This window comes from Aulostomus chinensis, chromosome 13 (genome assembly GCF_037954235.1).
Source record: "Aulostomus chinensis isolate RoL2024-O1b breed Wild chromosome 13, RoL_Achi_v1.0, whole genome shotgun sequence".
In the NCBI taxonomy this organism is placed as follows: Eukaryota; Metazoa; Chordata; class Actinopteri; order Syngnathiformes; family Aulostomidae; genus Aulostomus; species Aulostomus chinensis.
The window spans coordinates 7,801,209-7,825,486 of record NC_141332.1 but is presented as its reverse complement, the minus strand read 5'-3'; the positions used below and the strand labels follow the sequence as shown (position 1 = coordinate 7,825,486).

Genomic DNA, 24,278 nt, shown 5'->3' with positions numbered 1-24,278 from the left:
TTCTGTAAAATCAGAATTGGCCTTGCTCCAAAATACCATAGCAATCTGACCCTACTTTATAATAATGGTTACACTGATCACATACAATTACTTTACAAAGCTCTAAAATAAAATGGTGTACCTGTTTGTGTGCTCAAGTCAAGAAAACCCTCTATCAGAACATTAACACACACATCATACAGAAATAATTTATTTCATCTTGAAATGTGATATGGTGGCAATCACATAAACACAGGCAAATATGTTAACAGTTGACAGACCACAGACATTTCTAGTCATGCCCAAAACACTTGAGAAGTTGTTTAGAAAAAAATATTCGGGGGGGTGTCTTGACAGCAGGGTAAGCAGACTACTTCCATTTTCATAATTGGATGGATAAAACAAAAGAGACACTCAGTGATAACTGCAACCACACTTCTTTAAATTAAAAAAAAAAAAGCGCACAAGTCTATAAGATGATTTACAATCACTTCCTTCTTGTACGTAAAAGGGCCACAGAGCAATTAAGGGGTCCTGATAAGTAGAAAACAAAACAAAAAAAAGCCAATGCATGGTACAAGCTTGACTTCCTGTTACACACAGGCTTCATGTGACAGGACCGAGGATCCTGTGTAACCACAGACAACAGAAACAGCAGCAGCCCCTACTAACAAATTGACGGTGCCTTTTTGTCTTATTGCCGGCACCCAGTCAATAAGGTTCACGTTTACTGGAGATAGAAATCTATCACCATTCTATTCTTATATTTTTTTTCTTTATTATAAATAAAGAAAATTTGGCCACAGGAAACAAAAATGGCAGCAATATTATACCAACATCCTGACAAAACACAGGATCCAGAGGAGCTTTTAGTGTTGAAAGCCCAATTATGAGTCCACGCTCCACTGCAAGCTGCATTCATTGCTCACTTAGGGCAGATGGTTGATATCTTGACAAAAATGCAGCAGTTCAAAACTTGCAATAGTCTATCTGCTGAAAGCAACCTCTCTTACGGTACGACAGAAAGCAAATCTCCAGAGTTCTACCGCAGAAGTAGTTTGTGCCTTAGCAAAGGAACAGTGTGTAGCTCAACACTTACACTTGAATCCATCTCACAGCTTATTGCAAACTTTAAACTAAAGAGGATGAGGTTCATATGTACATAATTACAAAGCTGGGAAATAATAAGTTAAATATTTTCTTACAAACTCTCCAGACGCTGTGCACACAAAGGGCATGTGGACAAAATATTTCCAGCACTTAACAGGGAAAATATACACATCCAACTAGTCTTTCTTTGTCCAGTGCTTGATGTATCTTCTCTGTTGAGGGCAACTATCACACACTCTACTATCACTAGGAAGCTGAGCACCATCCAAGGATCGTCTATTAGCAGCTGTGCACAGCATTTCTTCACTCTCAGTGTCACTAGGGTTTACCCCTTCACCCTGAACTTACCCATAACTTTAAGCTTCCTTGTATCAAATTTATCTGGACCCTCCAAACACAAGCCACAACAAACGCTGATGAAGCAAACCTGGAATATTCCACTTTACTCTTCAGTGGAGGGTCTAAGAATAAACTCTGCAGCAGTCCCCTGTGTGAAGACTCTAACATTCACTTTGGAGACAAATCCTGGAGGGAAGCGAAGGGTGAGTTGCTGGACGAGGAGGGTGACACTCCATCCATCTTGCCTGGTGAGTCTGTGGAGGAGCTGATGCTGCTGAGGCTCCCGTCCAGTAAATCTGGAGAGTGGCTGACAGCAAAAGCTCAGTGAGACTGCAGGTACCACTTTGTGAGACCACTTTTGGAGATGTTTTAACGATGACATTTTTTCAATCGTAGAGGTCAGATCGTGTTTGATAACCATCAGCCTTGATATACATCTGTAATATTAGACTGGATTTTCACACAACTATACAATGGGATGAATGAATGGTAAATCTGTCCCGATTTTTAAAAAACAACTCTAATCCTGTTGTCACATTCAATGCCAGAAAGGCTTGACAGGGCTTATCATTTCATAGAGTGACATGAATACTCAAATTGTACACCACCGTCATTTATTCCCTTATTTCCTGCATAATTTGGAGTATAATCTGGTTTCAGAATTGTCTCTTGTGTTTTGAAGCCTGTTCACAAAGACTGGCAAACCTGGGAAACACCCGTGTTGAATTCTGTACGTGTTGTCTGTCACTTGTGATGAGAAAGTCCCCCACAAAATACCAATATTTCAGTAACACGTGACTCATGTATGTTAGTCTTGTGCAGGTCCTGCATCACTGTGGGCTACTCATGGATCCCAGATGATCCAACGTAAGCAGATGCACTCTTCAATCTTAAGAGTGCATCAGAGATGGGGGCGGCGTGTCAGGATGACACACAGACCTTTAGACAGAGACTTAACAGGTATAACTGATACTGTTTACAAGGACAGGTCCTGCATTCTTATTTGAGTAAGGGACTCGTGGTAATTGCTGTATACTGTTATATCTCAATTTGTAAAAGTTTCAGATATGTTTTACAGATATCCAATATGCAGATAAATTACAAGTGATTTTGATGGAAAATCATATTGCTCACTCTCTTCTACAATATGCCTGATTGTGTGAATTCCCAGATGTAACTGAATTTAAATGCCTCTCAAGATATAATCGAGCTGCTTGGTTCTTATGACAATCTTACCAGGAACTGAGATCAGACAGGTTGGACACGTCAGAGGACAGTATGGTGGTGGTGCCCTGAAAGAGCCTCTTAGGCTGACTCTCTGTCTCCATGTCTCCTGCACAATAAAGACATTTTCAAATCTGTCAACACACTGATGCACAGATCAATCGACTGATGGATGAAATTGGTACTTGTAGCAATCCTAACAGGAGTGTTTTATATACTCACAACAGACATCAAATCAAGCATGACTAGTTTATTTAGCCCACCATGGGGACACAAACCCGAGGAACATGAAGAACCATTTCATATTTCTACAAAGATGTCCACCTTTAGTCTGAACCTTCCATCTTTACATTAACTACCCTTTCTGGTAGAGTTTATGTAAATCAGGGATTATAATTCTACCAGCACAAAGTAAGTAAGGAAGTGGCAGTTTTTCACAGAATGTTAAGTACCTCACCTTTGCGTTTTATTGGCCCGAGTTTACTGGCTCTGATGCAGTTGATGGGGCTTTGACTCCGTCGGCTGAAGAGCATAGAAAAAAAATACACATTATCAAAATTTCTGAAAAAACTTGGACGCTTTGCTAGAAGCATGTAATTTACAATAGCTCAACTACAGAAGGCAGAAGTCGCCAAGGCAGTTAAGCAACTCTGCGGTGGCAGAGCTCCAGGAGTGGATGAGATCCGCCCTGGGTATCTCAAGGCTCTGGATGTTGTGGGGCTGTCTTGGCTGACACGTCTCTGCAACATTGTGTGGACATTGGGGGCAGTGCCTTTGGAGTGACAAACCAGGGTGGTAGTTCCCATTTTTTAGAAAGAGGATGAGAGGGTGTGTTCCAACTATTGGGGGATCACACTCCTCAGCCTCCCTGGAAAGGTCTACGCCAGGGTACTGGAGAGGAGGGTCATGGCGATAGTCGAACCTCAGATTGAGGTTGATCCCGGCCGTGGAACCGTGGATCAGCTCTTCACCCTCACTAGGGTGCTGGAAGGGGCATGGGAGTTTGCCAACCAGTCCAAATGTGTTTTGTGGATCTGGAGAAGGCTTATGACTGTGTTCCCAGGCGCACCCTGTGGGGAGTATTCCGGGAGTTTGGGTGGGAGGCCCCTTAAAAAGAGGTCAGTCTTTCTACCGGAGGAGCGAGAGTCTGGTCCATGTTGCCGACAGTAAGTCAGACTTGTTCCCGGTGGATTTCACCAAGGATGCCCTTTGTCACCGGTTCTGTGGCATGTGGATGTCGTCTCTGCTTTTTGAGGATGATGTGTTCCTCTTAGCTCCTTCAGGCCACGACCTCCAGCTCTTGCTGGGACAGTTCACAGCCGAATATGAAGCAGCTGGGATGACAATCAGCAACTCCAAGTCTGAGGCCATGGTCCTCAGCTGGAAAAGGGTGGTTTGTCCACTTCAGGTCATGGGGGAGGTCCTGCCTCTGGTGGAGGAGTTAAAGTATCTCGGGGTCTTCTTCACAAGCGAGGGTTGGATGGAGCGGGAGATTGGCAGGTGGATTGGGGCAGCAAATGCTTAGTGATGCAGGTGCTAAACCAGTCCATTGTGGTGAAGAGGGAGCTTAGCCAAAGGTGAAGCTCTCGATTTACCCGTCAACGTTCCAAACCTCACCCATGGTAACAAGCTTTGGGTAATGACCGAAAGAACAACATTGCGAATACAAGCGGCTGAAATGAGTTTCCTCCGCAGGGTGGCTGGGCTCTCCCTTAGAGACAGGGTGAGAAGCTCAGTCATTTGGGAGGTGCTCAGAGTAGAGCTGCTGCTCCTCCATTTTCAAGAGGACTCAGTTGAGGTGGTTTGAGCATCTGATGAGGATACCTCCAGGACGCCTCCTTTGGGAGGTGTTCCAGGCATGCCCAACCGGGATGAGGCCTCGAGGCTGACCCAGGACACGCTGGATGGATTATATCTCTCGGCTGGCCTGGGAATGCCTCGGGATTCCCCCTGGAAGAGCTGGTGGATGTGGCTGGGGAGAGGACAGTCTGGACTTCCTTGCTGAGGCTGCTGCCCCCGCACCCCGGATCAACCGGATAAGCAGAGGACGACGACGACCTACTTTCACCATTGAACAAAAGAATTTTATTGTCAATGAAGACGCATGGATTGCATTTTTCTTGACTGATTTGAATTTACGATTTCCTTTTTAGTAGGACCTGCTGTTTGTTTTTTGCTGATTCTGATATTTGTCTTAAGAACTATCCTTTTCAGAATTTAAAGACAAATTTCAACTTTTCTTCGATGGAAAATTTGATTTCCAAAATTACAAAAAAAGTAACTCTTACAGTTTCCCCCAAATTGCACAAGGTTACTAGAACCTTTTTTATTTTAACAACTCTCAAAATAAATTAAAAATAAAAGTACTCTCCTACGGGGAAGACTGAAAAATGACGTCTACTGAAAATTTGTTGTATATCCAGCTGTGTCTGACAAGTCTTCCACTTATCAAATAAAAGCAGATGAATGCAGCAGCCACTGAAGGTAAGGAGAGACTGCAGGCTTGACGGCTTTCCATTTGATAGCGTCCTCAAACTGGCCAGGCTCACCTGGCTGATAAGAGTTTCAGGTGTCTGATTAGGTTTGTCATTTGGGATGTTTTCCTTGTGGCTCCTCACGGAATGTTTTGGCCTCACATGTTTTGAACCATCATGTTGGTGTCATGTTCACAGAGCTGCAATTTCCAGCTGCCCCCTGAGCTTTGTTACCTTACTCAAAATCAGCTGATTTGGATGTCGCCCCTTGATTTATGCGTTTCTATCAGTTTCTCTTCAAGTACATGTTTATATTGTGTCCATTTTCGGTCTGATTTTGTGATCCGGAGCCTGCACATGGTGTTTGATTTTGGAACTTGACTGGACATACAACGCCATTCGTGTGAAAAGACATGACCACCACATGGCCGGTTTCTGGTCATGCTGGAAACTGGCCAATTCCCGGTCGAGTAATTGGTGCATACCTGATTTTTAAACAACAGAACATTAATATGGAACATCTGTAAACATTATGTCAATATCTACTTCTGTTCTTATGTGTAAATGTAATTTAATTAAACATTTAATTAATGATGATGTTCTTTGTAAAATCAGGTGACATGTGTCGTCACAATACACACACACAATCACAAACCTGCAGTGAGTCAATTTTTGACGGGTGCGGCATCAATTTGCCCAAAGCAGAACACGCAGATGGCATAGTATATCGGCTCAATTTTCAAAATAAAACACCATGTGCAGACTCTTTATTACCAAAACTGTAAAAGACACAACACAACCACAAATGCTACATTAACATGATAGAAACACAAACACCAAGGGACAATCATCAACAGTGACTGAGCAAGTTTAGAAAATCAGACCAGCAGAATTGGACAGGTCTTTCATTATGCTGCTGGATATTTCTACTGCATGGTGTACAAAGGTAAACACTGGTGCAGCCAGAAGGCAGCAGAGTCATCATCCTCCATGAATAAGCATTTCTTCCATTGGAAGAAATAATGAGTCATATCTCTAAAGCTGCTTTTACTGCCCACACACAGCTAACTGTAGCTTAATATTAGTCTGTTGCCAGACAGTGACACTAAGCACCTTGGCCCGATAGCCACCCATCTACTATTACTAGAATTAGCTAACCCTTGTTCCCAGTTAGCGCAGTGACTGGATAGCCTCCATACTAGCATCTGTCAACTAATATTTGCTTTGCAATTTTAACCGTGGTGCAGTCGAAGCATAGGGTTCTTGTAACATACAAAGCCCTTCACAATCAGGCACCTTCATATCTGACAGAGCTCATCCTTTACGCCCAGAATGCAGGCTTAGTTGCGGTTACTAGAGTCTCCAAAAGTAGAGCGGGAGACAGAGCCTTCAGTTATCAGGCTCCTGTGGAACCATCTCCCAGTTTTCATTCCAGAAACCAGACACCCTCATTTGGTTTAAGAGTAGACTTCAGAATTTTCCTCTTTGATAAAGCTTACAGATAGGGCTGGCTTAGGCTAGCTTTTAGTTCTGCTGCTAAAAGGCTTTAACAGCCAGGGGATCTCCCATGATGCACTGAGTACCTTTCTCCTCCTCTCTGTCCTTCCATTCATACCCTATACATGTTCGTCACCAACGTGACTTCTTCCCTGGAGTCTTTGTTCTTTGACACCTCCAAGTCCCCTTATTGACGCTGCTGCCGAAGGGGGCTGCAGACCTGAAGAGTTTAAGGCTGCCATTCTTAGTATCAGTATAAGTATTCATATTCGTATTCTCAGTAATGCACTAACATTAACATCAGCATGGTTTTTGTATTAGCATCAGTGCTAGCACTTTAATTCTCATATTACACTGAAGTTGACCGCTTAAGTAGCTGGTAGATATTATACGTAGGAGCTCTTTACTATTCTTGATGTTGTTGATATTGTTTGTATCCCTGTCCCTTCTCCCTCTGTCTCTCTCCTTCCTTCTTGATCACGTTCCCCATCTGTCACCCCCCTTTCCCTCTTCCTTTGTCCCTGTGCCTCTTTCCTTATCTGTCTTTTTCTCTCCTCTCTTTCTCCCTAATCAAACAAATGATGGCCGTTCCTATTGAGCGCTGGTGTGCTCAACATTGCTGCCTGGAAGGTTTTTGTCGCCAGGATCACAAGATGTGCTTCCCAATGGAGAATCGTTGGTTGTAAATTAATTGCAAAAGTGCAGTACTAGACCTACTCAGCTTGTGTGTCATGAGATAACTTTTGTAGTGATTTGGCACAACACAAATAAAACTGACCTGACTGACTGTTCCATTGTTCAATGTTACTTTTCTTCAGAACACCATACCTTATGGTGAAGGTATGACAGCAAATTTAAGTGGTAACAACACCATTACATTTTCAAAACACAGTATGCAGGCTCTACTGTACACCTAGAAAGGACACAAGTCATCACGCAGCGCTGTAGCTCACCTGAACCGTCGTGTGGGACTTGGTATAGGACTTGGGGTTAGCCCATTGCTGCTCACAAGGATTTGTAGTGAAGGAGAGAAACACTGCTGCTTGCAGGAAAGGAAATAATAAATACACAGATACAAAACATTAATGAAGCTAATGCACTCTTTCTTTCAAAAAATGTATTATCCATTATTCAATGACAAAGATTCTCATTCTTTCAACAGTCTAATAATATATCATGGGGCAGTGTTTCTAAACCCTTGACCATGGGCCCTGCCTGATTATTATTATAACACTTTCCCTGCTCAAACACACCTTGGGCCTGAATAGCAAAGCAGCACACATGATGGTACATTTCCAGTGGCTATGTGTACATAAACACCAATATTCCACCATTATTTAGAATCATGTTAAAAGCATACTGGAGTTGGATTTTTGCAATTTGGCCTTTTCTGAATTTAGTATGTCCCTGATAATGGCATGTGAGAAATTCAAGGGCTTATGAGCTTTTTCTGACATGTATACTGCATATTCAGAATATTCATCTCTAATCTGGGTTTTTATGGCAATTACAACTTTGTGGCATGTGGCCTCTTGCATACTCGAGGTTTAATATGTGAATGTGCCAGCTTAATGCTTCCTACCCAATAGGTGTAAACCTCTCGTCTAACTTTCTGAAATACATTCAGCCTCATCAATCATTAAACATGTGCATGGCAAAGTCTAGAAACACAATAACATATAGTCATGAAACATGGTTAACTAGTCCGCCTTTTTCCCATGGGATTAACAGAAAACACTTCATACTAGGATATATGTTATGAAGATATGAAGTGACCTATTCATGGAAATAAGATTTTGTCAACATTGCACATCCCTGCTACTCAGTGACCATCGCCAATCCTGAAAGAGCCCATGGATCTTTTGGAACTGTATGGCTTGTGAATAGAAAGGGTTTTTTTGGAAATAGTGAAGTGTTTGGCTTTCCCCAGTAAGCAAATATATAAAAAATGTTGGAGTTTCTCCTCCTCCTCCTCTTCGCTTTTGAACCATTGATTCATTAGAACACAGCTGTGATTATAGTCAGATTGGTTCACCATTCAATTGCACACACTGTAATTATTTCCCAACTTTCCTTCCTGCCTTTGGCTTCAGTTAGTGTTGCATACAGCCTGCTGTATTATCAATTTGTACTGTTTAAATTTGTTACAGAATATGACTTTTTTGACATGAGGGGAGTATGCTTCCCCATGTTTGCAAATGGTCATATTGTTCCAACACCCCCCCCCCCCCCTTTACATGACGCTTAACTGAGATCGGGGCTGTAGGATATGTTGACCCTGCAGTAGCTGAAAAACAGCCTTTCATTATAATCAGGCAAGCAGGGAAGCCTCTAACCTGCAGGGGAGTGTGTAGCTGAGCTGCACTGCTATAGATGTTGGCAGACAATTCACTTGTCATTCACTGTGTAAACTGTAACCTCCTCTTCTTTTTTCCATTTTCTTTTCCAAATATCTGCATCAAACATCTCACTGAAAAAACTGATGTCAGCTATCATTTCTATTCACACTGACTTAGCAAGAAGAATATGATAAGGGACAGATATTAATGGAGCTCTAGCAAACCTGTGAATCAGCTTTAAATACAGCAAGAGATCCCTGGAATTTGTTTTTTCAATGGCTAATGTATTGCATCATGCAGGCTTCCACACGGCTTTCCCTTTCAATAATCTGATTCCAAGTGAATGAGTAAATTAAGCTTACTGCAAACCATAAAGATGGTTTCCCTGTTCACCTTCAACTGGTTCAGTCTGATCAGCTTAAGTGTACGCAAATAAACTGAGGTTAGATATACCTTTTTTCCTATTCCTCTGGTCGGGGATGGTGCGGGGGACACAGGCACAAAGTCAATGCGCTTTGGAGATGACGATGCAGATTTCTCCAAGTCATTATCACTCTAAAAAACACATTACCAAAGCATTTCACATCTTTCCTTTCACGTTCCCATTTACACTTGGCATTAAAACTCATTTTTGTGCAATCAAATTAAAATTAGATAGTGTTTAGCCTGGTGTCTTTGATCTGCATACTGTGCAAAGAGTGAAGAAAACTCTAATAGAGTCTTGAGGCTGTGGTCACCAACTACACCAAAACAGTTAGTTCACCAACTCTCAAGCACATTATCCCTTATAATCCATGTCTTCTTTATCTTGCTGTATATTCAGAAAACCACTGCCACATTGATTTGATCATAAAACAAATTAACTACAACACTTCCCATTCGATGGTCATTCATGGTTGTGCAGAGCTTGACGAGCAGGCTCATTCTTTTGAACCAACTCACTTGCACTCATCCGTGCTCATACATGATGGTAATGAACTGGAAGTGTTACCGTCAATTAGGTTTCAGCACAAATCAAAGCGTTAAAAGATTACTGAGCATATGACTGGATAAGGAAGAAATGGCGATAAGCTTGAAAGGTAGTACACTGATTGTTTTGGACAGTTTTGCTGTTAGCATTTGGTGGGCATAGGGCACCATTAGCTTAAAGCTTTCAGTATGCTGGTGACACAGCAGTGAAAAAATGCCATGGTGAGCTCCAGACACCTGTTTAAGAGCACTTGAAAGGCAAGAGAAACTTTTTGGGTGACATGCCACTTTAAAATGTGTAACTGTCATCAGGTTCAATCACATTCCGATATAAACTTGATACAAGATGCATTTAATACAAAGTATGTTGTCACTTTCTCCGTGCTATGAAGGGAGTCGCAGAAGTTTCTGGCTTCACCAAGAAAGCAATTTCATATAATATTTATATCTCATGTAGACCAGCCTTTTGGATGATAATCAACCGAGGACATTGCATTATTCTGCCTTAGTTAAAAGTGCACAGTGTTCTTGCCTGACGTCACGTCTGTTGATGTTTATTGTAAATACCAAACAAAAATAGATCAAGCTTGCCCCTCCCCCCATATTTCTGTAAATGCCATGAATGCGCATCGACAAAGAAAGTGGATCGATGCTGTGCTAACATTGCTAAGATCAGTGAGCAAACTCCAAATGTTCGTGAGTAAATTTATATTAAGTCTTTATACAATATCTTTACGATATTGGGTTATGAGTTACCGTTGATGTATTGAAAATTATTTTGTGAGCTTATGCAAAAAAGACACTTTGTGTAGAATTCGTCCTTCCTGGAACTGATGCAAGTGCTAGCTAGGACCTACAGAGACAGCTAGGAATAAAAAACTACTACATTGAAAAATGGCTTAGGAGTGTCATACACCCTTTTCACTGTGAAAAACGTGGGTCAACGCAGGTTTTTGGAACTCTGCTTATTCCCCAACGTATGCATGCGCACGAACACCCATCCCCAACCATCTTGTCGGTGACTGGCTAGAACGTGGTGTGTTATGTTTCTGTGCACATCCTGTGCACAGTGTTTGTTTGCCATTTGTGAGCCCTGTGTTGTCTCCAGAGGACTTTTTCATAGTGTATTCAGGGAGCAGGTAGCTAGCGGATCAAGGGGAGACGCCTCCGATTTGAGCCAAAAATGAAATTGTGCTGAAACCAAGCAACAGGACTTAGTCCACCTTGATGCTAAGAGTTTTGCCACCTGATTCAAAGTATCCTCCTGAGTTTCGGAAAATGAAGAAAACTGAGCTGTGAGCAGCTATCAAGTATCTGCATATCAAAAACATGTCAGCCAGGTAAATTCATGAAGAGACATCCACAACATCGGGAGACAGTGTCCCTTCCTACAGTATAGTGAAGGAGTGATGTGCTGGTTTCATGTGGGCTAGTAGCAGCACAGAAAATGACTGCTGTCCTAGTTAACCACGTGAGATGGCCACACTTTGAATCAAGTGGCAAAACTTCTTAGCCTACCCCTGACAGAATAATGAGATATACTCAAGTTGTAGGGCTGTAATCTCCCAGTCCACTGGTTGACTTATTAGTCAATACTTTCTGGATCGACCAAAATTCTGATTGGTCGATTTTTTTTTTGCCACGTTAATTTCATCAGGAGGAAAGTACCAAGTGCTAATGGGGGTGTTTTCAAAGCACCCCTGTTTCACAGATAACAATCTATTGTTGAACACCCCCCTTGTTTTTGCTATTTTGGACTCGCCCGACCCGCTAGAGACAGACAGACTGAAGAGTACTAGAAGGCCCATGTCTGGTGGTTTGATGAATGTCTGTTTAGTTTTGACAGTTTCATTTCAAGTCAGTCCTCGTCCACCATGTCAAAGACGTCTGCAGCGGGGCAGCATTTCATGAAAACAGATCATGGAAAAAAAGTCGAATGCAAAGTTTGCCAACAACAGTTTTCATGTCACAGCTCCACTACAAACACGACGTATCACCTAGAAACGGTGAGCTAACGTGTCCACCTTAGGTTGCCCCGTCAGTTTTGAGTATATGAACATATCAGAATTGACACTTCAATGTTTTAGTCGAATAATTGTTTTTGTTTTAATTGTAAAAATTCTTACCGTGGACTTGCCTTTTGTGTTTGAGAGTCAAGTTTTAAGTTAAAAGTCTATTTGTGTCTCAGCCGCGATGCTGAGCTCCTCTGTTCAGTCTGGCTCTGTCAGGACCAATGATGGCGTCGGTCAGTTATTATAACCTGACAGAAACAATTGTCTCAATATTCCTCAGCAGGTTTTGTGCTGATAGTTGACACAGAAGAGTTTTCATACATAAAATTAGTGGATTTTTAGTCGAAATTTGAGGGCTTCAGTCGACCAAGAATTTCTTTGGTTGATTACAGCCCTACTCAGTTCATCTTCCAAAACGTTGGTCTCCATGAGACAGAAAAGGTCTTAGGGATATGAAGTTGTTTCTGGGTGAGGCCGAAAACCTCTGCAACACTCCTCATAATATTCAATGAGGTCGTAAAAGTCATCAAAGTCATGAATGTCGGAGTATTATACTACCAACTCAGCCTGACCTTGAGAGACTGGTGGCCCTGTTAACTCCCAAATGGTAACTACTCTAGCATGTTTTAACCTGTCCACTCTATATAAATAGAGCGACAATGGCCAACGGCCAAAACATGCAATAAGGCAGTACAGTACCTTAACGATACATTTCCAGGGAATGGAGCAAAAGAACAACACTTTGGGAAAGTGACGAGTTGTAACAAAGAGTCTCTCTTTACCAGACTGAGACTTTCTTCCCATGACTGACTCATTTGCATAGCTGCTTGGACTTCCCTGTGAGGACAAGAGCAGACAACAAGAAATAAGTTATCAGCCACCAGAATTATCATCCTACTATAGAAAAAAGTTGTGACATTCATCCATCCAGTGCTTTCATTAATACAAAACTTACCGTTCATGAGCAGTTTCTCTGTTCATTACATCTACACCTTCCTCCTGTCAAAGCAAACGAGGGTTCATGGTTACAAGTCTTACCCAAGTCATCTCATCTTTTTCTTGGTCATGCTTTCAACAGATATTGGTCATGTTTTTAATATATCAGAATATTTCAAGCTTAGCCAAATTCTTCTTTGGTAATTGTTTTCTTTTTTGATGAGGAAACCGTGGACACAAAAAAAGCCTTTTTGAAATTCAGGATGTTTGCATCTGGTTTTTAGTAGGTACATAAAGTAAACATTATGATGACTAGAGAATTCGGCATCTTGAGGCATGTGCTGTCGACCAATGCAGTTCTAAGAACTGCATGTCAGAAAAAATCCAATATTGTGCATTCTTGCCTTTCTTGTATGTATTCTTCAAGAACTATAATTCATCTGATATATACATTATCCCACCTCTATTACAGCAGCTCATAGTTGCTCAAAACTTACTTGTTTCACATTTCATGTGTGGAAATGACATTTCTGTTGGAGTCTAATACTACCGGTTGATCATCTCCATAAGACAAATAGCCATGTGAACACCAAAATGTGTGAAGCTAGCTCAGTAGAAGACTCCATCCATCCATATGGCTTCAGAGGGAGACGACTGAATGTCATGCTCAAATATCCACTTGGAATATTACCAAACACTGAAAAAGCACTGGTGTTGCTTGTTCTTACTTGTTTTATCTGATGAAGCCTGGTGCTGGGGACACGGATGGGCGATGAAGGGACCTGTAAATGCAGAGGACACTCAGCAAAGGCCAACCCTAAGACAAACACTTTGGAGGACAGGTTTCACTTCTGTGCTGTACCATGCTGGGCCTGTTGACAACTGTAGTGCTATTTCTTCGGCTGCGCAGGACTTCTCTCTGGAACACTTGTGAGTGATCACTGAGATGGCAAATTCACAAAGCAAATCATGTGTGTTAACTGGGAGATTCCACACAGGAGACTATTGCAATGTGGTGTTTAAAGCAAAAAAAGAGGAAAATATACAATGAAACACTTTACAAAAAGACATTGTGACTGTGTATTATTGTAGAACCTTAAGCCATTTATCATGGGTGCACTGTTGGATCTCCTCAAGTGTCCATCAGTCTGAGGTAAGGAAGATGGTATGTCCAGGTCGAGCTCCATCTTTTCTTGTGGCATGACTCCTGAATTGTTCATTTTGCTGCAAGCTACCAGCTGCTAGACTGTGAGCACTTAATGAAACTAACACGGTAAACCCAGAGCTGTTACATTGCTGCTCTCCCAAATTTTATAACTTTACATGTTTGAGCAGGAACCTTCAAACCAGCTACATAAAACGGCTATTTCAATGTAGTTGACTCCCTGCAATTTGCAAGGCCCTCTCTTCTGCGCAACTCTAACGATGAATAAACCGTTGATAAAGACGGCTTTGTCAATAAAGTTCGTCACATTACACTTAAAGACGACCTGTGCTAACGTTAGATGCACTCACCAACTTTCTGATGGATAGTTAGCATGCCGAAGCTACACGCTGCACAATGCTCACTAACTGCTCGCTACTGAGCCGACAGTCTGCTGCTTCAAGTCAGCAATGGGTGATAAATAAAATGCTTTACCGCTGCATGTTCGTGAGTTTAACGAACGTCAGCAAAATGCCAATATGTAGCTTTGACTTAATAAAACTCCGCCTCGAGTTAAATGATCATTATTGTTGACTGGTTCTCATACCGCGGGCGAATACAGCTTAGCTAGCTAAGGTACGCTAGTGTGTTAGGCTTCTTAGTGACCGCCAGCAGCTCAGCAGACAAGCCGGGGAGGCTAGCTATGCTAGCATGAATACCAACAGCTACAATTGTATGACCAAAGAGGCCGGTCACTGGCTAAGTGAAACCTTCCCGTCCGCCATACCGATGGTGACGAGAACGCACATGTGCAAATCACAGTCCACTACTTATCATGTAAATACTATACGCTTTATGGTCTCCTTTTCCCGTGTCTGTTAGTCGACGCCAAAAAAATAAACTGACTCTCCAGATGTTCACACCAAGCAGAAGCTAAGCTGCTACAAGCTAACATCACGCCCCTTTAAGACCAACAAACCTGCCCTATCAAACCGCTTCATTTCCCAGCGTGCTTCAGAACATCGAACTAACCTGGCTCTTCTGCTTGAGATGCTTCAAGTGGCGGTACTTCTCAAGTTTATATTTTTATATCGAAACAAACGCACATAGAATTACTTTACCCAACACAAACATACCGAGGCAAGTCATCCCATGATCATGAGGGTAGTATTGCCTCAGCTTTCCTCCAATGTCAATTCTTCGTTACACAGCCGCTGCCAGCCATAGAAATCTGATAGTTTTCTTACGTTTTGATCGCACATGTTCACCAATCCCAATCCAAGCACAGGAATGGACAGGATATAGGACACAAAGCTTGTAGTAAAAGCCAGGAGTCGACAGAGAGGTGAAAACATTTTTATATTGCAAAATTCAACTGATAATTGATCATAACAATGGTACAATTCCATAAGCATTTAATGGTGTAAAAAAAAAAAAGCTGAATTTTTTTATATAAGTCTTCCTACACATGAATTGTTTCAAATATGTTGATTATTTTTTTTTAAACTCAGCTTGACTTTACAGAACTTGTGCATGATCTTCAGCTTTAACAGGGATCATCAAACTGAAAGCCATGAGCTGAAAAAATAACCATCATTCACTCATAAACATGTTATTTCATCTTCATAGGGACAGCCACCAACATGTTATACAGTTTATCTTCTGAAAGATGAATGAAACAAAACAGAAACAAAAAAAGTTATGTCCCAAAATATACATAAAGACTTATAGGAAATGTTATATTCTCATAAAGTGTGCCTATAGAACAGCTTTTGGTGGCTCAGGGGCAAAGAAGAATGAGGAAAAACAGTGTTCTATAAAATAGGAGGCTGTGAAATGTTTAAAATATCATAGGAGCACAATTGTGTAACTGTGATTCAGGTGTACGGTATTGTCATAAATAGTACTCTAGGGAGTGAAAATGATTCATCAGACCAAGAAAGCATTATGCACTGCATGCACAGTTATTACTTGCCTTGGATTTATTTTACTTTTATATTCTCAGGTGTTTTGTAACATATTAGCACCTTCCCAAAAACTGTTGGCCAAATGTTCCATTTAGTTTAGTTCCTTAATAATGTAGTTTTCTCAGGTGTGGCATCCATCTGACAAACATTTGATGACTTTTGACCCCTTAACGCTCTTCTGTTGGCATATTCTATCTGAGGCTATGAAGCTGCACACCATCATCAAGTGTTGATCACTACACCCTCATCCAAAAAACTGTATATCACCTGAAAGCGATCAAACAAGTTTTAAAGTTAATATGGTCAAAATTTTGAAAATGTGCACAGAGATGAGACTTTGATCATGATTGTGCACACATTGTTCCAACAACATGGCTTCAGGCTCTAGAACTTAGATGCTGTTGTATCAAATTCTGTGTCCTGTCGCTGCCACTTGTGCCAGCGACAGGACACACAACCGCAACAAAACCATCACAATTATCGCTAAAGCAGTGTATCCTCAGGGGACCCTGAGCAGGCTGTAGACTGTACATGACAGATATAGGATGACATAGAATATAAAAAAGCCTAAAAGGAGAGCTGTAGTCATACATGCAACATTCCAGTGAGGTGCTCTTCAGGCCTTGTACTTCTCCTTCCCTGTTTCACTAATGACGCAGATATGCTGGAACAGAAAAGGACTGATGAGTATTGCAGCTACGTACAAATGTTCATTAGTCATGAGGTCTGATTCACAGGTTCTACCTGTGAAAATGATTAATTATCCCTCTACAATGCTTACATTTAGGTCTCTAAAGTACTCGTTGTAGTCTAGTGCGTATCCCACCACAAATTTGTCAGGAACCTCAAATCCTACAACTGAAATAAAGAAGAGAATAGATGACAACATAACATTAAGGGACGCAACGTTAACAGCATACAGGATAATCCACTGATCAAAAAACTGTCTTCAACTCACAGTCCGGCCGGTATCCAACACTTCTTGGTGTCCGCTTCACCAACAAACTGAGAAACAGAGGTGGACAACAAATGCAATGTGTGACAAATTACTCGTCTGAGAAAGCTTTTGAACCACGCCCAACACATTTTTTTTATTCAGGTCACACAAGTTCAGGGTTATTCTTCAACAAGGAATATCAGCAGTTTGTACTTGGAAGACAGCAGTGACAGGGGTCAGTTACCTTGCTACTTTAACCATTTTGGGATTATACTGTTTGAGGAGCTGCAATAATGTCTTCATTGTCTTCCCTGTGTCGATAATATCCTGGTAACACAGTGTGAGAGAAACTCATAGTTTGGATACTTAACTAAGACATTGGCAATGACGACAGGAAAAAAAAAAGTAGAAGAAAAAAGTTCCTACATACCTCCACAATCAAGACATTCTGTTTAAAAAGAAAACAATTATTTGATTACAAAACAGCTAGAACTGCGATGAATCTGTATTGTTTGTCTCTCTGCATGCATGACTCAACTATATCAACGACTTGTCCAGACAACATCAAACTTGAAGAAGTGCAGTGTTAACTTTGACGTCTAGGGTCTAAGGACTGACAGTCAGAATCACTGAGATGAGACAAAAGGACCCTGCTCGTCACACAGCCAAGTCATGGCATCAGTGGTGAGGAGTTTGACTACTGACAGTAACACTCAGGTTACCTGTAACACCCACTTCTGCTCTTACCTTGCCTGTCAATGTCGACAAGTCATCCCCTCCAATAACTTTGATTTCTCCTGTTGACTGGTCATTCTGTGAGCACAACAATGAAGGGGATGTTATATACTGGAGAGGGTTTCACACTTTTAAATGAATAATGGAAATTACGCAATATACTTTTGATACAAGACATTAAGCAGAATATCTTTGTACAAAAAAAGCTTTTAAGCCCAAAGTAAATAAACTGATGTCATAAAGGGGATGGTTTGATAACAAAGAGGAGAATCAAATCGGTCAAGAATTTACTGCAAATTTCTAAGAAAACTAGCTAAGTTACGTGAGTTATAGGAATATTAAAAAGCAAAATGTGCCTTTTGGCTTCTCTTAAATTTGGTCCCGATCAAAGCTAACATTGAAGCGCATCAATTAGTTGAGGTTCACATTCAGAATGTAAAATCCTGATTGTTTCTGTGCTCGTTACCCGAAGATCTCAGTTGCCACTGTCACGTTCATCGGTCATGTCTCAGCAGTGTTTTCTTGCCCTCACATTCACACTTAATGTTCACTAAACGAATTCACAAAAACTGTTTTAATTTCATGTAAGAGCAGTACTTTTTTTTTTAATAGCAAAAATTAGGAAGAATTGCAATATTTTTGTTGTTCAAGAATAAAATTAATGGTTTATCCACCATCAGTGATTGTCCCTGTCTTTGTTTATTTTTCGATTCCTGAATGTTTGTTTGCTTTAAGGAAGAAGCTGCTCCCAGCTGATGAATGCTATCAAGCAACTTTTCTTGAAGTTTAGTTTCTTGTGGACGTTTATGTTGTGAATACATGTTCAATCTGAAATATGTGCACTTCAGAAAGAGTGCATAGAGGCAGAATCAATGAAGACAGTAGCTGTTCTTTTGAGCGCAGCAATTTTGTGTTGCATTTGTTTTAATTTATATTTTGTCAAAGTCATGTCAGCCACTGAAAATCCCGAAACAACGGACTACTAATTGAAACGTGTGATTAATTACACAGTAGCTCTTGAGACGAATGAAGTCAACTGTCATCGGGATGGAGCGGTCACTGTTCCTGTTCAGAGCCTTGATGTAGTCCAGCAAATCTGCAAAGAACTTGTAGCCCCCTTTGAGCACACAGAGGGCAACAATATGGTGCCCCCCCATTTCCTTCATAATCTCTCTGGCCAGCCTCTCTGTTCTGGAATCACGTGGGGAGAGAGAGAGGGAAGGGTCAGCAAAGTTTTCTGCCTCAGTCAGCAATAGTTTACATTTCCTCTGATAGTGTCAGCAGGCATTCTGCCATTTCTAAAGCACTCTCCCTGTCCAAACCAGGACGAATCTCATAAGACTCTAAGTGTTACTTTCATGAATTTTAAATTTGAAAACGGAAGTATTCATGAGACAATCAAAATAATATCCCACAGACACAATTGATAAGTAAGTGTTACATATAAATAAAATAGTAATAATAATTACAATAAAAAATGTGATTAAAATAAAACAGACTTCAAAATGGGGTGGCACGGTGGTGCAGTGGTCAGCACTGTTGCCTCACTGCAGGAAGGTTCCAGGTTCGAGTCCCAGCTCCATCACAGGATCTTTCTGTGTGAGTCTCCATGTTCTCCCTGTTCCTGCGTGGGTTCTCTCTGGTACTCCAGCTTCCTCCCACAGTCCAAAGACATCAAGAGGGGACGAGACTGATTGATACTCTAAATTGACTGTAGGTGTGACTGTGAGTGTGAGTGGTTGTCTGTCTCTATGTGCTGGCAACCATCTAGGGTGTACCCCGCTTCCAGCCTAAAGGTAGGTGTGATAGGCTCCAGCCCCCCCCCCCCCCCCCCCCCAAAACCCTTAACAGGATAAGCAGAAAATGGATGGATGGACTTCAAAATGTGAACCTCTCCTTTAAGATTAGTTGAACAGATGTGAAACTTAGGTTTGTTAACTATGACTTACCTGACTTAAACCCAAATCATGGCCTGCAGGGCAAGTTTGGCCCACCAAGTATAAAATAAAAACAGGTTTAATATTACATCCATCCACTGTCAACCATTTATCCTGTCTCAGGGTCTCGGGGGGCTGGAGCCTATTTCAGTAGTCGTTTGGCAAGAGGCGGGGTTCACCCTGAACAGACCACCAGTCTATCACAGGGCCACATAGAGACAGACAACAACTCACACCTACAGGCAAGTTAGTCTCTCTAAAGCCCCTTTCACACTGCACCAAAAACGCGGGTGAACACGGGTGTTTGGGCACTCTGAAAGGGTCGACTCGGCATTTCGACCCGTGTCGACCGACTCACCAAGCGACCCGGGTGTTCAGCGGCTCGGCTCGGCTGCAGTGTGAAAGAGTGCCCTGCGAGAGCGGCTCACTCATCTCTCAATAAAGTTTTGGCCTCTGCCATAAGATCAATTGTCCTGTTGATGTCCCCGAGACTCTGTTTCACTCCTTTTTTTTCAAACAATTTACGTGTGTGTGATCTTAAGTGAACTAATCTATGCTTGGGATCTCCCACCAGCACTAACGTGAACTGTGCAAGTGTGACTGTGATTATAAACAACTTGCATCGTGATCTTCACATCTTTTTTTATCGATCTTGGCAGCGCACTGGCAAGATCGTGAAGTCCGCGAGCTGCTCGCCATCCGCGGTGAAGAGGAGATCAGGCGGCAAATCTCTAGAACCGTACGACACACGACGATTTATGGGAACATCACCGGCATTTTGAGACACGGTGAACTTTTACGTGTTATGATGACGTTGTCAGCACGATGGCGTACGAGAGAGAGAAACACAGGCACGCAGCCCCCACAGCGGGAGGTCAGACCCGCGTCTGCTGGGAGCTTGAATGCGCCCTGATGGCGAACTTTTTTGCTGTGAGGCAACAGTGCTAACCACTGCACCACCCTTCTGCACTCTGAATAATACAAAATTTCAGAAGTAAAAAAGAAAATATATATACAATACACATAGCTGTTAATATGTTTTGAATAGTTTTCTCGCTTGGATCCTTTATTATAATCAGAGTATGTCTGATATTGCATATCATCATGCCCGAGGTGGCTGAACACTCATTTCTTCTACTACATTATAGTTGTGTTGTAAAAAGTTAAAAAGATTGATATGTAATAAATCAAATCTATGTAAAAATTTGAAAAATACTTCATTAAAAGTAACATGAATGAGTCTTAGTACCGTTTTGAGTTTTCTCATTGCTTTTGACCCATGACAAACACTACAGGTTTTAGTTTTGGCCTTCCAAGAGAAAAAATGTGGCCAACCCAGACCTTAACAGTCTTGTCACATATTCAGCCTCCAACTAAAAATGTGACCATTCACCTGTCTAAGATGAGTCCATGTGGGATGTAGACCCTCTCCAGATCAGCAGCATAGTGCTTTGGTATGCAGAAAAGGTCCAGGTCATACCCCTGCTCCTCATCACTGATCTAAAACACAGCATGGCACAACAGGTTAAAACAATCTCAGGGGTGTTACCTAACATGAAGCGTTCATCTATTATTGGCCAGTGCAGGGGGGAGGAATAAGGTCGGCAGTGGTCTACGCGCTCATGAACTCCCGTCTTTCCCATTTCTTACAGCAAGCAACACTGACACTTGAGATTTTTTAAGTTGAAATGTGTGTGTGCACTTTGGTTACAGTTCAAATAACCTTGCCCCTGACTACAAGACCTTCTATCCATGAGGATCCTGACAGCTCAACATGGGTATTCTTCCCGACAGTAAACAAATGTACCTGCATTTCTCATGTTAATGGCGTAAGTGAACATATGCACTCTTAAATTGTTACATTACAAGCCAATTTTTTTGAATATTCCCAAAACCAAGACCCCGTTCTAAAATCATGTGGCTAAAATAATAATTAACAAATAATTTTTCTAATGATCACAGGAATGAAAAACAAGTTTAGGCTACACTCCTTCAATTCATAATGTGGCTGATACCACACGGGTATCATCCCAGTCCCATGATCTGAAGTATTTCAAAAATTGCTTCAAGGTATTTTGACTGTCATTAGAGGCACAAAATTGAAGAGTAAAACAAGGTAAATAAGCCAGAGGACGAGAGTAAACCAGAGGGAGACCTTCAAGCCAGTGCCTGCAAAGATCTGAGTACGGCAACAATGCAAAGCTCTGATGTGATGCGCAAACATTTTTACTGTATTAAATTGTGCACTTAGCCTGATAATGTGTGTCAGTCGACCAAATAATCACAATAAGAAATATCCTAAGTGTGCACAACAAAGAACACTTGATATTCTGTAAATCATTCCTATTTGGAGGCCAACATAGGGTTCGTCTGCTTATCTCTGCCCTGGATTGCAACACAGATCCCACTAAGAAGGAGGCTGTGTTATTATCTATGATTCTGCAGAGTAACCCAAAGCAAAAATCTGCAACATTTTGTTGTAGGGGGGTTACCACAGATGATCACTATTGAGGCTTTTCAAAGGCTGCACACAGCCAGACGCGAGTTTCCCTTTTTTTCTCCACCCATTTTGATTCATTCATTCGTAATGTGCAACACATATTTGATTGAGTGTAAAGAAATGCGAATGCAATGTCAGTCGTTCGGTAGAAGTGGCGCACAACCACGTGCATTACACTGTCGCGACTCAAGCTAAATTCGCGCGCTCATGTAAACACGCCGTTTGTAGCTATTCTTGATATTGTGTAATTCGTATTTATGTAATTACACTCATCGTATGACTTGTTACCTGCTTTCGGAAATACAAACCCGAGGGTGAACCGTACTTGTCTAAATATGACCCTCTACGTAACGTACGCAGCGCGTGGTGAACGTGTGCAAGTGTCTCCCTAGCTGGAGGCCACTTTCATAGAAGGTATACTGCAATATAGCACTAGGAGGTGTCACTAAGACCAAGTAGATGTAATTTGGGGTCTACTGCAGAGAGCATGTCGAGACAAAAACCTATACGACCACCTCACAGAGGGAACTTACCACGACACACTGGCTGGATGTCGCCATGGCCGTCACTGTCCCCGGCTTCCGCTTGATGTGGTCTGCGCTGATCTCCAGATAGCGGAGACCAAAAGAGCTCCCGGGGCGGTGTCAGGGGTTCTTTACCTTCGTAACGGCACACACATGAGGAGGGCTAGCTTGGCTCGGTGGATATGTAGGGCCCCGGTCTGTCTTTCCGGGTTGCAGTGTTACTGTAACATTGGCTCTGCTGGTGCGTATGTGACGCAGGAATACAGCAGGCCAATCAGGTATTGTTTTAGTCCGATCGTACCCGCAGCTTACCCGAACTGCATCTTCGGTCCATGGACGTATTTTGACCCTGAAACTAGAGCACACACTTCAACAGGAGTCTTAAAAGATAGACCCAGTCGCGAGGTGTCTTGCTACCTCGGCGGGGGTGAACCCCTGGTTTACGTGCACCCCCCCAGCACAAAGAGACGCGTGCACCTCACGGTCCTGACTGCAGCACTCCGTTGCAGTTTGCCTTCAACAGGGAATGCACGGGTCGGGAAAACGTTTAGTTCACCCCCCCCCCCCCCCTCCCCCATACAATAGAAATGCCAGCATTTTTAGTACCATGGCCGTGGCGCTTAAAAAGTAATGACATTTACCTCATCTTTGAACGTTCACATTTCAAACGAAACTCAAATCTGGTTAGCCTGGAAACCTATGGAAGAAAAAAGCCTGATTCTAAAACTTTTTCTACCGTAACGAAAAAGTTTTGTTTTTTTTTTTTAAAAAGACTTGTATAAGAGATATCTGGGAGATGAAATCAAAAAGGAGATTGAAATGTTGAAATTGAGACAGTTATAATTATGAGTGGAAATTACTGGATAAAAAGTCCAACCAATGACAGCCTAAGATCAAAATGATCAGGTAGACACACTTCTGAGAATTCTAAGAGGAGATTCAATGAAGAGATCAAAGTGAGAGTTGAGCCAATTGATGAGCTGACAAATCAAGATCACCACAAAGATACGAAGCTACATTTTGGAGGTTCAACAAAAATGACAGGATAACAGATCAGAAGTAACGAGGACCACAATTGTGAAATGAAGTCAAAATTCTGAGATATGAAAAGTCACACTTTTGATAAAGTCAAAACTCAACATCTCATCAATGGCCTTTATCTCAAAATGACGATTTACGATGGGAATGTTTTTGTTCCCAAGTTTTTTTTTTTTAATAAATCTTGTTTTGTTCCTTGGCATTCCACTTCATGCTTAAAGAGGAAACATAAGGAATGCGACCTGACAACACAAAGCTCCCAATGATGATTAACCCCGACCGTCAGCGACATGAAGGTTATTCCTTGCTCCATTAGAGGTTATGTATTTATGTTGGCTCTTTTTTAGGGTTTACTTTATGTGGACTGGAGCAATTTCTCTATGTTAAATTCCTTCTGAAATAACCTTAGAATTGAGTGGCTTTTCTTGTGAGTTAAGCCAGGATCAAAATAGGCCTGCGGGCAGACAGGCAAATATAGAAGGTGTTCATAGAGTCGCCTCACTGATCTGTCAGACCACTCTCTCAGGCAACTAAGCACATTTCTCTGTTACAGTAGCTCGCCAGAATTTTGAAAACAAGACCATCAAGAGCTAACAATTATGACAAATTCAGTTTGG

The 24,278-nt window shown here is 41.8% G+C and overlaps 2 protein-coding genes and 1 non-coding gene across 5 annotated transcripts; all 3 read right to left on the bottom strand.

Annotated features, from left to right (window-relative positions):
* Positions 1-111: 111 nt before the first annotated feature.
* On the bottom strand, positions 112-15,038 carry pabir2 (PABIR family member 2). Of its 3 annotated transcripts, none has more exons than XM_086222973.1 (10): positions 13,975-15,026; positions 13,742-13,820; positions 13,608-13,661; positions 12,899-12,942; positions 12,726-12,780; positions 9,416-9,517; positions 7,577-7,662; positions 3,110-3,174; positions 2,665-2,761; positions 112-1,735 (listed from the first exon to the last, which is right to left on the bottom strand). In XM_086222973.1, exons 1-10 carry the CDS (start codon positions 14,097-14,099, stop codon positions 1,597-1,599), a joined length of 846 nt encoding a protein of 281 aa, XP_086079099.1. In that variant the 5' UTR covers positions 14,100-15,026; the 3' UTR covers positions 112-1,596. The 3 variants fall into 3 exon arrangements, with proteins under 3 accessions (XP_086079099.1, XP_086079100.1, XP_086079098.1); XM_086222974.1 differs by having other exon boundaries at positions 1,614-1,724; positions 13,975-15,030; XM_086222972.1 differs by lacking the exons at positions 112-1,735; positions 2,665-2,761; positions 3,110-3,174 and adding an exon at positions 3,185-4,710 and having other exon boundaries at positions 13,975-15,038.
* LOC147250734 (small nucleolar RNA U109) lies at positions 12,480-12,626 on the bottom strand. The gene has a single exon (XR_015119141.1). It is a non-coding gene; the product is annotated as a small nucleolar RNA U109 (small nucleolar RNA).
* Positions 15,039-16,451: 1,413 nt separating the features above from the next.
* Positions 16,452-23,050, bottom strand: hprt1 (hypoxanthine phosphoribosyltransferase 1). The gene is made up of 9 exons (XM_086222975.1): positions 22,633-23,050; positions 20,993-21,099; positions 18,670-18,853; positions 17,675-17,740; positions 17,358-17,375; positions 17,172-17,254; positions 16,949-16,995; positions 16,772-16,848; positions 16,452-16,654 (listed from the first exon to the last, which is right to left on the bottom strand). The coding sequence occupies exons 1-9, from the start codon at positions 22,657-22,659 to the stop codon at positions 16,607-16,609; spliced, it is 657 nt and encodes a 218-aa protein (XP_086079101.1). The 5' UTR covers positions 22,660-23,050; the 3' UTR covers positions 16,452-16,606.
* Between the last annotated feature and the right edge of the window lie 1,228 nt (positions 23,051-24,278).

Excerpts from the sequence above, each read along its gene's own strand:
- hprt1 (XM_086222975.1), bottom strand. The coding sequence starts at position 22,659 with ATGGCGACATCCAGCCAGTGTGTCGTG. Across the intron at positions 16,849-16,948 it reads TGTTGGATACCGGCCGGACT|TTGTAGGATTTGAGGTTCCT; the intron begins GTGAGTTGAAGA and ends TCTTTATTTCAG. Across the intron at positions 16,655-16,771 it reads AGTACTTTAGAGACCTAAAT|CATATCTGCGTCATTAGTGA; the intron begins GTAAGCATTGTA and ends TTTCTGTTCCAG.
- pabir2 (XM_086222972.1), bottom strand. The coding sequence starts at position 14,099 with ATGAACAATTCAGGAGTCATGCCACAAGAAAAGATGGAGCTCGACCTG. Across the intron at positions 13,662-13,741 it reads TTGTCAACAGGCCCAGCATG|GTCCCTTCATCGCCCATCCG; the intron begins GTACAGCACAGA and ends CTGCATTTACAG. Across the intron at positions 9,518-12,725 it reads GGGAAGAAAGTCTCAGTCTG|AGTGATAATGACTTGGAGAA; the intron begins GTAAAGAGAGAC and ends TGTGTTTTTTAG.